We start from the raw sequence: 14,900 nt of genomic DNA on the forward strand, positions 1-14,900 counted from the left end.
CAATGAGATGAATCAAATTTAAATATGAAAGCTGCAGCACAGGTGACTTCCTGAGGGCCCCTTACAGGCTTTGCACAGCATCCTATCTAGACCAGAAATAAATATACATGGCATGTAAAACGCTGGTTTAAAATATTGTTTTGCTCATTTGTATTGAACTAGTTTCATAAGGCCCTATGCAAAGAGTTCATGTGCTTGTTTCTTCTTGTTGTTTCGGTGGGTGTTTTTTTTGGGGTTTTTTGGGGTTTTTGGGGGGAGGGGGTTGGGGAATGGGGTAGGAGGGTTGTTGTTGTTTTTTTAAATCTATGAGGGTGATCTAATCCATGAACAGATGGGCTATGGAGTATCTGTGAAGATACTCAGCATTTGACCAGACATGGTCCTGGGCAGCTTACTCTAGCTGACTCTGCTTGAGCAGGCTGTTGGACTACGTGATCCCAAGAGATCCTTTCCAACCTAAACAATTCTGCAAGTCTGTAACATAGCAAGGGAAAGCTGGACAGTCACTGAGAATGCAGATGGAGAAGCCAAATTTTCACAGCAGATATTAGGAAACAAATATCCACAGGAAGTTAGATTTCATTAATTTCATTTCTCTTTAAATGCTCATTTTTTCTGCAGCCAAAGTTCAACCAAATTCTAAGCAGGCAGCAGCATCCCCCAGATAATGCACTGTGAGATTCAGACAACATCATGCTAGAGAATAACACCCTCTTTCTAACATAGTTGCCATGCAGAACTTGCCACAGCATTGTACTGTGATGCACAATCTCCAACAGAGAAAGATGCCAAAAATTCTAAAATTCAGAATAATAGCTTGGTTCCACAGTAAACAAACGCACAGCTCCCAGTGACTTCACTGGGGCCAAGACTTCATCATACAGAAAGTGCGTGCAACATGTGTGCTCATTCTGTGCTAACAGCTGATACCGTATGAAACCCTCAAATGGCTTAAAATGGATGTGGCAGAATTGTGATATTCAACAGAGAGCCATTTCACAGTCCTAATCTTTCTCATCTAATTGTCCCTTACTGACACTCGAACATGAAAACTGACACTGATGTGAATGCAGCCCAGAGAAAGAAAAGATATGCTGGACAATCAAAAAAGCAGTCCTCATGGCTCCGTGCTCTTCTGTGGTAACAGCAGTTGTCATGAAGAGCTGCCTCTGTCATTTGTACATAAATCAGTGTCAAAGAGAGCACAACTCAGGTTTCTATTGAGAATAACCCTGCCATGGGAAGTTACATCTGGCCTCTGAATGGCCACGAGTGGAGCTGGTAGCAGTAAGGGCACTCCACTGACATCTACTGAAATACCAGTTTGATCTCAACACACTTCAAGGTTCGCAACACATTCGACTCCTCCTTTCTGCACAGTCCCCAAAAGGAAATCAATTTCTTTTTCTCCCCAAGCTACCTGACCTTGAAAAAACCATTGCTTCTCTTTGTTTGAATGCATTCAGCTGCTCTTCTGCCAACTACAATGCATTCTCTATTCATCAAGGAAAAGGTAGACCTGAAAGAAATCTATGGGATGTTTTCTTGTGCATGTGCACTGTACAGAAAGAAATGTTGATTATTTCCCTAGCTTTTAAATATCGCTTCAATCATTTTGATTAATTCAAGTCTTACTGCAATTCTTTTGGTCCTGAATTTTTAAAAGAATAACTGAATGTCTTATACAATGAATCCAACAAACACATGGTTTTGAATCAAAATCTTTTCCTCTCGTGCTTCATAACTTCCCAACACTGTTATTCTCTATAGAAACACTTTTTAGTTCTTTTCTTAAATATCTTCAAATGATCTTAGCATCTTTTCCCGTTTGTTACTTTTCCATAATTTCCTGATTTATAACATGCAATCCAGTTTGCTCTTTAACATGCCCTTCAAGCTGAACTCTGAAAAGGTTTCCTAAATGCTGAGGTTAGGGCTTTGTCAACAGAGGAAGCATCAGCACAGCAGAAGCCGATGACACGTATTGTTCTGCCTTCCTGTGGTTCAGAGCAGCAAGCTGCAGCTGGCACAAATGTGTAGCAGAGCAGCAGCATCACTTGCTTGCAGCAGTAATGTGCAAAATGGACAGGGCAAGCAAATCAAAACTACATTTTTGTGTCATAATTCAGTCTTACCCAGGAAAAAAAAACCCTCATTTCTAAATTATATCAAAGACAGCTAGACGCAGAAGGAAGAGTACATGAAGAAGAACGAGTTTCAAGAAGAAGGAACTGAACCTATACAGGGATACTCTGGTCTCAAGGATGCCTTCCCTGCAATTTAAAGGGACAAAAGAGAGCACACTAAATAACTGCAGTAAAATAAAGTGGATTAAAACTGCGAGAAGGTTAAAACAATCCTTGCATATGCCTCATTCTACTACTCCACACTGCTAATCCCAGGAAACTGTAAAGAAATTGTATTATACTGTCATCACCCAGATTATCAGAAGCACTCAAAATTTCAAGTAGGAAACGTGTGCATTCAGAAACTGTTCAGCCCAGTTGTCTCTCTACTTCCTGTTAAGATTTATCCCTTTGCTCAAAAGCTACTTCTCTCCCTTCTATCTCAACCTTTTCCTTTTGAGAAATATCACCGGCTTTGGTGCTCACTTGTAAAAAGATTCAGAGATCACAAATGATTAAAGATAAGTAGTCCATATCAAAGATGATTACAGCTATATTTAGTTGCTGTTTTACTGGCAGGAATTCTCATGCACCATTGACTACATGGGTTTTGTAAATTTCGGCATGTATTTCAAAATTACAAGCACCACTGACTCATTCCTCCATCTTCACAGATTCAATCCTCAATTATCAGCCAACAAGACAACACCATCATAATGCTTCAGATGAAGGGCAGATAAGTGGAGCTATGCTGTAAGGTGGCTGCTTCATATACATCATGGAGTTTAAACAACTAAAACATCTGAATGTGATCTGCAGCCCCAAGTCAATACACTTCAGCTACAACTCCACCAAAGAGGTCCCTGAACAAGCAGTGACTTAGAGCTGCTGATCCACAGATCCGTCTTTTCTCATTTCAACTGGGAGCCATCCTGTGTATCCCATCACTGAGTTAAAAGGAAGGATTTGGAAGAACTTCAACTCCAAGTCATATGAATAAAGCGGTCTATCTCCAACACTGTTTTTCAGCTGCAGCTGACAAGTCTTAGACACGAGCTGCGTGCTCCTGGCCAGCATGTATTGGGTGACACAAAAAGCCACCTTTCCTTCTCTTTCTGTACATGTAAAAATGTTAAACATTTAGTTTACTGTCATTTTCTAATGTTGTCTGAAATACATAGTGACACATAAAAAACGTTCACAGAATGAATAAAAAATGCATTGTCTATTTCAATATACTATCTCAGTCATTCCTTTGCACTTGATGTTGCCTGTATTTAGATGTCTAAAGCCGCATTTTAATAATTTATCAGTTTTCTAAACCACCTTTTTCTCTTTTTGCTATTCTGTCCTTTTTTTTTTTCTTTTTTTTTTTTTTTTCCTCCCCCTAAAATGTTAGGAAACACATATCAGCATTTAGAGAAGATGCAAAGAAGGGATTCAAATGCCACTAAAGCCGGTGCTGATCAGTTGGCATGTACTGGAGTTCTCCTGGCCATTTCTACACACCGCAATGACTTCTTTGACCACAGCAGAGTTAAGTAAAGACTGAGTCTCCAGAATAGCAAGGTCCTCTTACACATATTAAGATATGACAGTATTTAGCACTTCCCACACTTCCCACAGTCCCAAAAAGGATTCAGTTTTCAGCATCACTTCTGCCAGTCAGTAGAAGAAGAGCTGAACTACTTACTATCAGTAACACATTTTAAGATGCCCAGACAAAAAGTATGCACAGCTGTGCACACAGTAATGCTGATTATTAAATACACTGCTAGGTATCCCAAGGCAGAGGCCAGTTGAAGATCTGCACCACTCATAATTTGCCTGCTATGAAAACTAAAATTTAAGACATGAGCACTGGAAACAAATGTTTGTAAAAGTGCTCCCACAACAAAGAGGTGTTCTCTGATGTGCTCCTCACATCACAGACTAATCTCTGATTAGGGATTACAAACCAGTGAGAAGGAAGCCCAGAAACATCACTTTCGGTTGTATGCTAACTGATGCATTGCCATATATTTATCAAATGAATTTAGTGATGCCAGGAAATAAAAGATAGATCTAGCTGGCTTTAAGCCAGGCATGACGGCAGCAGTAGCGGTGTGTGATTCATCTACACAGCTCTGGGAATTAATGTCCCAGCCAGTCAGGCTGGAGTTCAGGACTGGATTTCTCCCAAGACAAAGCACTATTCCAAAGTGTGCAGTAGTGCAATATGAGCAATATTATACTCACTGCACTATGAACAAAAATCCATTCTGACTAGGATGAGACACCTACAGTCTTCATTTCTGAACTCAACCACAGTAGGAATACATGAGGCATGAAGAGCTGACAGGCCATGCATTATCTATCTTTACGCAGGGTATTTCTGTTAGGCACAGAGCTTAATTTAGGAAAGTTTGATTTTCCGTTCCTGGCGCCCATTCCCTTGCTAGCACTTTACTCAAGGAATCAATTAGGCTCTGATCAACTGCTGATCAAGAGCTCCCAGTGGGGAGCCTTAATGCATTTTATCTGCTGTTACCATTCCTAAATAACACCTATTTTGTAGCATGCACTTAATTCTTCTCATCAATACTTTGCTATCCTTCAACAACCCTGTTAATAGCAGTTTGCAGGTCCGCTTTCAATGTTTTGTTTTGCTTTGTTGCTTTTTTTTACAAATGAATTAGCAAAGCTGTGGAATTTCCAGTGGTGTATTTGTGTTTTTTTTCAGACACAGAAACAAACGAATTTCTCTTCACTTGCTCCTGCCTAAAAAAAAAATTGGTTAAACTGATGTGTTGGAGATAAAGACACTAAAAGGAAAGCTGTTTGAGAACAAATACAAAAAGATAGCCACCGATGCTTTAAAGCAAACATTCATTATTTTCCACTAAACTCCCTATGAAGTGAAAGGCCACCATCTTTACCATCTTCAGAATTTTTCATTATTGTTAGCATTTTCCCTAACAAGATTTCTTTTGAAAGGTAAGAACACAAAAGGCACATATCAACTTTGACAAGACTTCAATATATGATTAAGTCAATCATGTGGATTTAAGCACACACTTAAGTAATCTGCTGAATAGAGACAGATTTAAACCCGTGCCTGAATGCACTGCTGAAAAGAAGCCAAAACGAATTGGTTATAATTAAATTCTTTTGATGAAATTTCTGCAACTCCCTATTGTGTGACACCAGTACTGAAATGCTAATAAACTAGTTAAAATTAAGCTTATTACCAAGTAAAATAAGCCACAGAGAAACGTCTGTCTTTTCTTATTTTACATATTACCAGTTTGCATTAGAGAAATAAAATACTCGACCAGGGCTAACCCATGACCTTCACAAAGCAATAACTGCAGGGCGTCACAGTACAGGAGACAACCTACAGATTCCTCTACATCAACCTGCAATGTTATTCCTGCTTCTCAGAGGAGTGGATTTTATCTCTGTCAGCACTTATGCAAAACTCTAACTTCAGAACACTGCCAGAGCGATGCTGCAAGCCAGGAACTGATCAGTGTGTGGAGAGCTCTTTTAAACACAAAACAAATTGAGCTCTAACTGAAAAATAAAGTGCTAATGTACCAGCTGCTCAAAATATCTTGTATACACAGATCACAGAATCACAGTTGGAAGGGAGCTCTGTACAACCCCCAGTCCAACTCTGTTAAGAAGGCTCCTTACAGCAGGTTCTGCAGGAGAGCATCCATGCAGGTTTAGAATATCTCCAGAGAAGGAAACTCCACAAGCCTCCTGGGCAGCCTGTTCCAGTGCTCTGTCACCCTCACAGCAAAGAAGTTCTTTCTCATATTCAGATGGAACTTCCTGTGTTCCACTTTGTTCCCGTTGCTCCTTGCCCGGTTGCAGGGCACCACTGAAAAGAACCTGGCCCCATCCACTAGACCTGCACCCTCTAGATATCTATAAGCACTGACAAGATCCCCTCTCAGTCTTCTCCAGGCTGAAAACCTATGTTAATGCAGCACATCCTGGCAGAAATACCCCAGAGTTAAAAACAGCCTTGTTACCTCAAGACCTTCCTGCACACCAACAAACCAAGACACTGCCCACACTGATACTCTTCTGCAATTTTTCCAGCCTTGCCTGGCAGAATAGCTCTGTTCACTGAGGCAGGAGGAAGATACAGGCAGCCAATATTTCTTACTGTTGAAAGTTTTGAGCGATGTAAGAAGTTTAACACATGCCAATGCAATGGCACAAGCTAATTAAATGATCATGAAACCCTGGTAGGAAAGGTAGGATCATCTGACTGATGAGCAGTGCAGAGTGACCGCCCCCAGTAGTTTTGCAGCACTTCCCAAAGTGTTTTCTTCCACTAACTTAAGACCATCCGGAAACTGCACACACAGTTGGGGTGATCTGGCCCTTCACTTCAGCCTCCAGTACTCCATCTTCAATCAGATCTGCCTCTTTCATGGGTTTGCCTGACAGGCCTGCCAGACTGGCTAGGAACGGGAAGCCAAATGCAAAGGAGGTGGTGAAGGCTGAGCTATACTTGAAACCATACCCGCTACATTCCTCTACAGTCTGCTGCTTGTAATCTGTATGGGACCAGGCAAAACATCTATAAGAAGTTACAATCATTAGTAAAATGTTTTGAGAAGCAAAACAAGAAACAAAATAATCTACACATCAATCATATTTCAGTAAGAGAGCAGTAAAAACTAAAACATGTACTCATTATGATTCACTGTGCCACAGAAAACAAATGTTTTTCTCCCATTTGTGGGCATTAACTTGCAGCACCATAGCTCTGTCCATAAATCTGACAAAATGAAGACATCTGAACAAACAAAAGTACTGAAAAAAATCATCCACTATGGCTGCAAAAAAAAGTAAATATGGACTTGTTTTTTTCTGAACCTCCAGGAGAACCATCACAGCAACAATAAAGACAGTCTCTCAACACAGATGCAGTATACAACTTAGAACTGGTACAAGACCATGTATTTTCCTAGCATAGTTTATATTTTAGCAGGGTCCAATTTGGTGTTGAAAAATACAAGGAATATCCAGCCTCTGTCAGAATAGGGCACAGATGTTTTCTCTTTATCACAATATAATTAAGGTTACCCCTAACAGAACTCCATGGATCACTTATAAATACAGAAAGGCCCTCACGCAGAAACAATTAACAATTAATTATTAAGCGTATAAAATATAAAATGTTTCTCTGTATCAATTGAATCAAAATAATATATATCAGAGAGGAAATTCAAGCTATAGTTAGGTAGCCATTCTCATGACTCTGGTAATATCACAGGAATACCTCAAATGGGGGCACATCTATTTAGCCTTAAAAAACAGTGCTTAAGATTGACAATTATAATCACAACAACTCCCTTCCAGACCCATATATTTCAGGCTGATATTTCTGCCAGGACAAAACAGAAATGCTATGTATTTCTCCTGACACCCGTTCTCCATAGGAATGTGTTTCCTCACCCTCTTCCCCCACAGTCAACGTTTCACTTCTGCAGAACTCAAAGGATTTATAACCAGTGTAATCAGGTAGGATGGAAAAGAGAAGCATTAACCAGGCTTGAACTCAGCGCTCCCTGCCAAGGAGTCACACAGTGCAGCCCCGAGAAGCAAGGAGTTTCTTTTACATCCTCCATTAAGCATTGTTGAGCTACTTCTCCAAGCCCTTCTCTCTTTATAACATCGCACCACATAGACAGCTTAGAGAAAGAGTTGTAAAGTCCAGGGCACTATTTATCTCACGAGGTCAAGACAAACATTTCTCCATCACAAAAAGGAAAGATAACGTTGTGGGGCACAGGAGCAAGACTGCAGCTTAAAAGCTGAGGGGCTGCTGCCAAGTCTCTGGGAGTGAGAGGTCAGTGCAGGCTGCCCCAAATCCAGCAGCCAGGCCTGTCCATCTCCACAGCTGCATGCTCTCCCACAACAAAAGAATAAAAGTACTGTGCCAAAAGCTGTAAAGAACTTTTGTCTTGATGCTTTTTAATAATGAACACACTACTAAATCAGTAGTCCCAGCGGTGGATACAGATGCATTGCATCTGTACGTGCTTGGATGCGTACTTGTGCTGCAGCAGATATCTCAGTACTGGACCTGGCTTGCCACTGTGGCCATTTTGCAGAAGAAGGAACAAAAAGGGCACTGGCAAAGTATTTTTAAGGTAGCTACAATGCCAGCCACACCGCTGGCACAGCTCAGACTCTTGGCTTCTTTCAGCCAAGACAGCAAGAGCTTTACATTTAAGATCAGCCCCAGCTGCTTGCAAGCTTGGGCAGCCCTCTCAGCCCTGCTTCTTCACCAAAGTTAAGGAAATAACACTGCCCTGTTTCAAGCAGGGAGGGCTGATAAAACTGTAAAACGAGTGAAGCATCCATTTAACAAAGTAGAAGTAAACAGAAACTGCCAGGAAATCCATTATCCAATCAACTCTAAGCCTGGTAACAGAAAAAAATAATTGGACACCATTTTGCCCTGGGAAGAATTTCACATGCACATACACTCCTACTATACTTCCAAGTAATTGAAAAAAATGCTGTTCACGTGCATACGTAAGTATATATATGTATAAAACCACATAAATATACATACATGATAAAGGAGGCCTCAAAGACTTAACCTGCAGTCACATTCTGCTTCTGTATGCAAAGTTGGTAATAGCTTCTCCTGATGTGTGGGTGTTAGCACAGATTGTTCCTTCACTGATCTTCCAAGGAACCACATTAACTTAGTAACTGTGGCACACCTGTCTTGGCTCACTGCACTACCTGTATGAGTGCACATGGCAATGCTGTTCTTCACATTAGCATAGCTGGCACACAACTGAAAGCATGCTGTAAGAAAATATCAGTTGTAGGCTTTTTTTTTTTTTTAATAGGCAGGACTGCAAGCGTAACACAGACACAAACCACTAATTTCCCCAACATAAAATCATGTATTTAAAGTCTCCCCATTTGATCATCCGCAAGACACAGACTGAAGCAATTTCTTAACACAGTAAACCTGAACTTGAACCAGAGTTCATATTTTAGAACCATTTTTGAACTTGCAGAAATCTGTACTGCACCTCCTGCATCAACCTACAGTTGATGACCTGGAAAGAGGTTTAATGTCTTGATATACTTACCAAGAACGTAGATAGGGGTGCTATAAACCAACAGGTCTGAAGCAAGGAGGGAATCCCTCCTCACACTTTCATTATTTTTACCTCTGAAAGATGACCAGCACACTCCATGAGAAACGTGTCAACGTAATGGCATTGATTGCGTTATGAATATTTTCTTTTAATTACTATACCTTAATCATCTCTATACCCATATCATCATATCAGCCTCAGTAACTGCCAATGACAGGGAATTTTACGATATGGTGATGCAGAATATCAGAAACACTCGTCTTTTAAACATATCTTCTTTGTATATAGAAAATTATAATTCTATATTTATTTTATGATTTTATATTTATATTCTATAATTCTAATTATAGAATTATGATTCTATATTTTCAAGTTCAAGACAGGCCTGTGATATATCAATATTTTAGAAATTGCTATCATTTTTTCCTCTTAGGATCTCTTAAGAATATGACATCTTTCCTTTATCAAACTGAATCAGGACTGTCTCCATAACCCCTCCATAATCCTTCTCCCAACTGTCTGTTGCTTCTAATCATTTGTTTTCCTTCACTGAAATGAAGAAAACAAAACTCAATCCCAAATTAACAGGGAGGCAAGTCCTTAAATTTCAACAATGACATGATAATATTTTCTGATTCCTTTACCAACTGTTGTATTTGGTTTTTGGAGGCCTATTGCATATTAAGTAGATGCCTTCATTAAGTTGTCATCTATGACGTGTAGATCTTTCTCCCAAGAGGCTACAAGTAATTCAGAATCCAATAACACATACAAGGAATTTAAATTGCCCTTTCTATTTTAATTACCTTGCAAGTTAATTCCAAGTCTCAGCTACAACACGCCATCCAACAACCTAGTCCTTCTCAATCCTTCAGAAGTGCACCTGACAATCATTCAGTGTTCATTAATTGAATAATTTGGAGCCTTTCTAGAAAGTAACGTTGCAGTCTTATCCACTGCCTGTCCACATTATCTTTAAACACAATAGATCCACTAAATCTAGATCTACTATTAATCTTCATTGTACTTATTTATACCATATGTAAGACATACAAATGTTTTTTCATTAAAAAAAAAAACAAAAACCGAAACTGCTTATTGGTCATGTATCTGATGACTGTTCATGGCAAATTTTTGCCACCTACCCTACAGTTTTCCCTTAGTAATCATCAGTTGTAAGAGACTTCGTTACATCATTTTGATTGAATAGGCAAGTTATGCATAATTGCACGCTTTCACTTGATTTGGGGTTCATTCAAAGATGATATGGATAAGTAAATCTTGCCCTTGCAGAGAAATAACAAGTGCAGGAACAGAAGTCAAACATAAGTCAAATTTGAAATTGCAAACAAAAGCTGAGTTTACTAAATTTTATCCATTTATAGGCTTCTACAGGTCTTACAAGGAGCAACTTGAAAAGATAATGAACTGTGTGCTTCAGCCAATGAGGCTTCCATTGATATAATATTAATACGGCTCTTAAATTGCAAACATTCTACATTTTTAAGAATCCTGTCTGATGGCTCTGCCCACATGTTCCTAGTAAGCCTCATATGCTTTGTTGCATGTTTGCTGGTTTTTCCTTTTTTTAAAAAATTTATTTTTAAATGGTACAGGCACTTGGCAATGTCTGTGACCTTGAGTTGTACACACGAGCAAGCAAGAGAGCCCAGTCCTGTAAGGCTGTTTATGCATTCTGAGAGAGGTGTCTCAAGGAAGACAGAAGCATGACGTGCATACCAAGCCAAGTGCTTCATGATTTATTTATAGGGAAAAGGGGCATAAAATTTTGCTGAAGGGGAAAGAAAAATGAAGAATCTGACTTACCTTGTCTGTGTAGACGAAGAACAGAATCACAACAGTGAGCTCCAACAGAAATATAATTAACAGCATGATAAAAAACTGTCAAGAGAAGAAGGGGAAAAAAAAAAAAAAAGCAAAAACAATCAACATCTATCTCAGCTTTTTCTGGATGCACAGTAAGTACATTCAGCAGACCATGCAAAAAGGGGAGTGGGAGTCAGACAGCAGAATGCAAAGCTGCTTACAGCAGAGCAGAGGGCACGCAACATGCAATAATCACAAAAGCAGGTAAACAACTAGTCAGAAATACACCTCTAACCATGTATGCATGGCTCATTTCTGTCACTGACATCAGCAGAAGAGCATAAAAACCCACATAGATCTGTCCCCCCCAGCAGCACTTCCTAGACTAAGCTTAATTTATTTTTGCTATCAGATCTCTTCAATTAACAAGATTTCACCAAAAACCACAGTTTAGGCTTCCCACTGCTAGAGAAGGTATCTTGGTTCATAAACCATGAAGTCATAGCCCTTTTCAAAGGGAACTGCGGGTTGAGTGGCAACCCAAAAACTTACACATCAAGTTAGCTTTAAAAGCAATTCCAGATAGCTACGCAGACTACCCATAGCTTTCAACTGAAAAGAGCTGATCTGTTCTTAAGACACCAACATAACGCTGGTCTGTATCTTTTTCTCCTTTGGAGTTCCTGTGGAACTGTGTAAAACCCAGCATTTCAAAGCTCAAGGGAGTAGATAAAAGAAATCTTTCACACAGGGATTTCGGGAAGCCCTCAGCTCTGATATACTTTAGTGGGACAAACTCCAGGCAACGCACAACACCTCTGAAAAAAATACACCTGTGCGTTTTGCTAAGAACCTGCATGGGTCTATAGCAGCAGCAAAACAGCAGTTGCACAAACTAGAACAAACCTTGCCTAAGCTGCAGATGAAAGTTTTGCAGGTGAGGAAGCGAGAGTGATTTTGGAAACTTTCAAGGCTCAGGCAATGGCCCTTCAACACAAATTCCATATGCTTAGTAGCTTGCAAGGCTGGAATTCTAATACTGAGCAACTCTGACTTCACTGAAACCCTATTCCCAAGAGGAAAAAAAAGTTATTGTCTGGCTTCAACCACAGGGCTACAAATCTATGAAAGTTTAATAGCTACAAAACCTTATCAGAGCTTCTTCTCTGCCTGGCAAGTCAAAACCAAACCTCTGAACCTATGGATTTCTGTGATTGAATGGAGGACAAAAGGTCAAGAAGGGGAAAATACCATTTTCCAATAGCACAATTAGACTGCCTGCAGAATGGATGGCATTTTGCCCCAAGAGTGTTAAATGAAAGTTTATTTTCAAATCTTCATCATGAGTATCTTCACACCTGCCTGACCCTAATACTGGATCCCATTACTGCCCTCTCAGTGATCTGAGTTCATTTCCATATCATTACCTTCCAGCACTGGCCTTCTGTATAGCTTTGCAAACCAGTCTTGGTGCAGCTTGCTTATTATTTTTTACTTCAAACATTTTAGCCTGTTGGATAGAATTAACTGCAATAAGGCAAGTAACATCACTCTTTGCAAAGATGCCTGATTTATTTAGCTGTGGGATGCTTTATTGCTCATCCATAACGCACACATTTCCCAAACCATACATGTGAATACTGTCCCCCTGTGCAATTCACAGGCTTAGCCTGGATCACACTAGGCCATTTCTGAAGCACAGAAAAGGAGGGACTTGCACCCATTATCAACATCAATAATAAAGCATTTCCTACCACAGGACCCCAGTTTCATCAGCTTATAATTTTGCCAAACTTGAATTGTCTAGGTTTATATATTCCCAGCTTGTTTCAGTATAAAGGATAAAAGCTTCTGAAAGAACTTTTTTTAAAAAAACAAACCAGTCCAATTACTTTTAAGAACAAGGCAAGACAATGAATGCTACTGAGGTTAAATTTCTGTTGGCTTAATTTGAAATTCTTTTATGCTCCAGCATTTGGAGCAGGGACCTGCAACAAGGCACCGCTCCATTTCAAGCAAGTGCCTTTTGTCTTACCCAACTGCAAGTGGATTTTTGTGGGCAAGTCATTAACCTTCAAAAACCTGCACTTCACATAACCAGTACAGACGAGAGGGCTCAGCTAGCTGCTAAATTCTTAAAATTCTACAAGTGCAGAAGGCCTGTGCAAATAATTCCTGCTGCTTGTGTACAACCACACAACTCCCAAACCACTCCAAAACTTTGCCCTCTCATGACACCACACAGACCCACCATGCCTTTCTGCTGTCCCCACAGGATCAATATCCCCCAGCTTCATCTCACAGGAACCTGGACCAGTGGATATGGACAGGAACCTGCTCAAGAGTTGGGAGCTGGAGAAAGAAGAGATGGAAAGACAACTGGAGGGAAGCACGAGGGCTGGTGAGCAGGGTACACCTAAGGGGATGCCAGTGCCGAAGTCAGGAGGTTCACCAAGAAAAGCAAGACAGTTGGGATGTGGCCAGGTGACACTGCCATGCAGGACAGGTGCAATGGAGAGGGGACAAGCCTTTGCTGACCCCCTCCCTGTCCCTAAATGTGATGGGTTCGGGTGTTAACAGGCAAGGCTCAAAATTTAAGAAATGAGAACAAAAGCTATCCTAGTGATGTCCAAGTCTATCCAAAGGCTCAGAGGTTCCTGCACAGATTTCCTCTCCCACCCACAGCTCAGTGCAACTTTCTGGCAGACTGGGCAACAAAGTCACTATCGCAAGATTTCAGTTTCATGCACTGCAGGTTTTGGAAGTCATACAGTGAAATAAAATTAACATTGTTCAGAAAGTCAAAACCTAGATAAGCAGGATTTTGCTTTTCCTCCACAGAAAAATACTCCTACTTTTAAAGAAAACCTCTGGTTTTATCTTTCTTATTATTCACACTCATTGACAGAAAGAATGCGGTTATATAACAGATAACATGCATTAGCAATCCCACCGTGTGCAGACAGTAGGGACATCCACTGTATCTTTTATTGCAAAGGTAAATTAAGCGAGGTCAGCCTCAAGGCGGAGGCTTAAAATTCATCATCTGCTAAAAACTGCAGCACTTACATGTCAGCACATTTATCATTTCCCTCCAATGAAGAACCCTACCTGAACCCAGACCAACATGTCAGAAAGTAAAAAAAAAAAAAAAAAAAAAAAAAAAAAATAAAATAAAATAAAAGCAGCAATAACAAAGCTTCAGATGGACCTGGCTGCAAAGCACAGCCTGCGTGCTTCATCACATCTTCTGATCCACTGAACTAAAGTGCACAGATGGCCGCACGCACAACCTGCCCCTCGATTCCCAGTGCACCTTCCCACAGAAGTTCACGTTCAGTTCCAAGTCTCAGCATCATCCCAAAGGAAATCATGTCCAATCTGGGGCCAGAGGTGGCTTGGCACATCCCATTCAAATTTAAAGGGGAAAAACTTAAAATCACTGAAGGCTCGCAGCACTTAAAACCCCACCAATTCTATAGGAAACTCAGCTCATTTTCAAATAAGGTCTCTCACTGTGTTGATAAACACAGAGAGGAATAAAAATGAATTTTTCTGCAGTCCACTGCAGGCTGCTGATATAAAGATTTATTCATGGAGAAACAACAATCCCAAAGCAAAGCATTCATATAAAACTCCACAAAAAGATTAATCTGACCTTGCACAGAGATGCTTTACCACACTACATGTCAAATGGTAGAAACCAACCTAACAGAGGTTCACTGGAGAGGTACCTTCTGTACAGTGTTATCTAAATTACACCTGAAAGAACTCCAGAGGATTTTTGATAAGAAGAGAGGTAAGGTGATGCCTTTTT

General features: G+C 40.2%; 1 protein-coding gene across 1 annotated transcript in view; it reads right to left on the reverse strand.

Moving 5' to 3' along the window:
- Positions 1 to 14,900, reverse strand: part of TSPAN4 (tetraspanin 4) — a gene marked incomplete at both ends in the record, with an annotated part of 177,510 nt that overhangs the window by 33,078 nt on the left and 129,532 nt on the right. Inside the window, one exon of the mRNA XM_079537627.1 lies at positions 11,084 to 11,158. Within this exon, the coding sequence (XP_079393753.1) occupies positions 11,084 to 11,158 (75 nt within the window). The remainder of the gene's footprint in view (positions 1 to 11,083; positions 11,159 to 14,900) is intronic.

The sequence above is a fragment of the Tetrao urogallus genome, assembly GCF_951394365.1.
Source record: "Tetrao urogallus genome assembly, chromosome: 6".
NCBI classification, from domain to species: Eukaryota; Metazoa; Chordata; class Aves; order Galliformes; family Phasianidae; genus Tetrao; species Tetrao urogallus.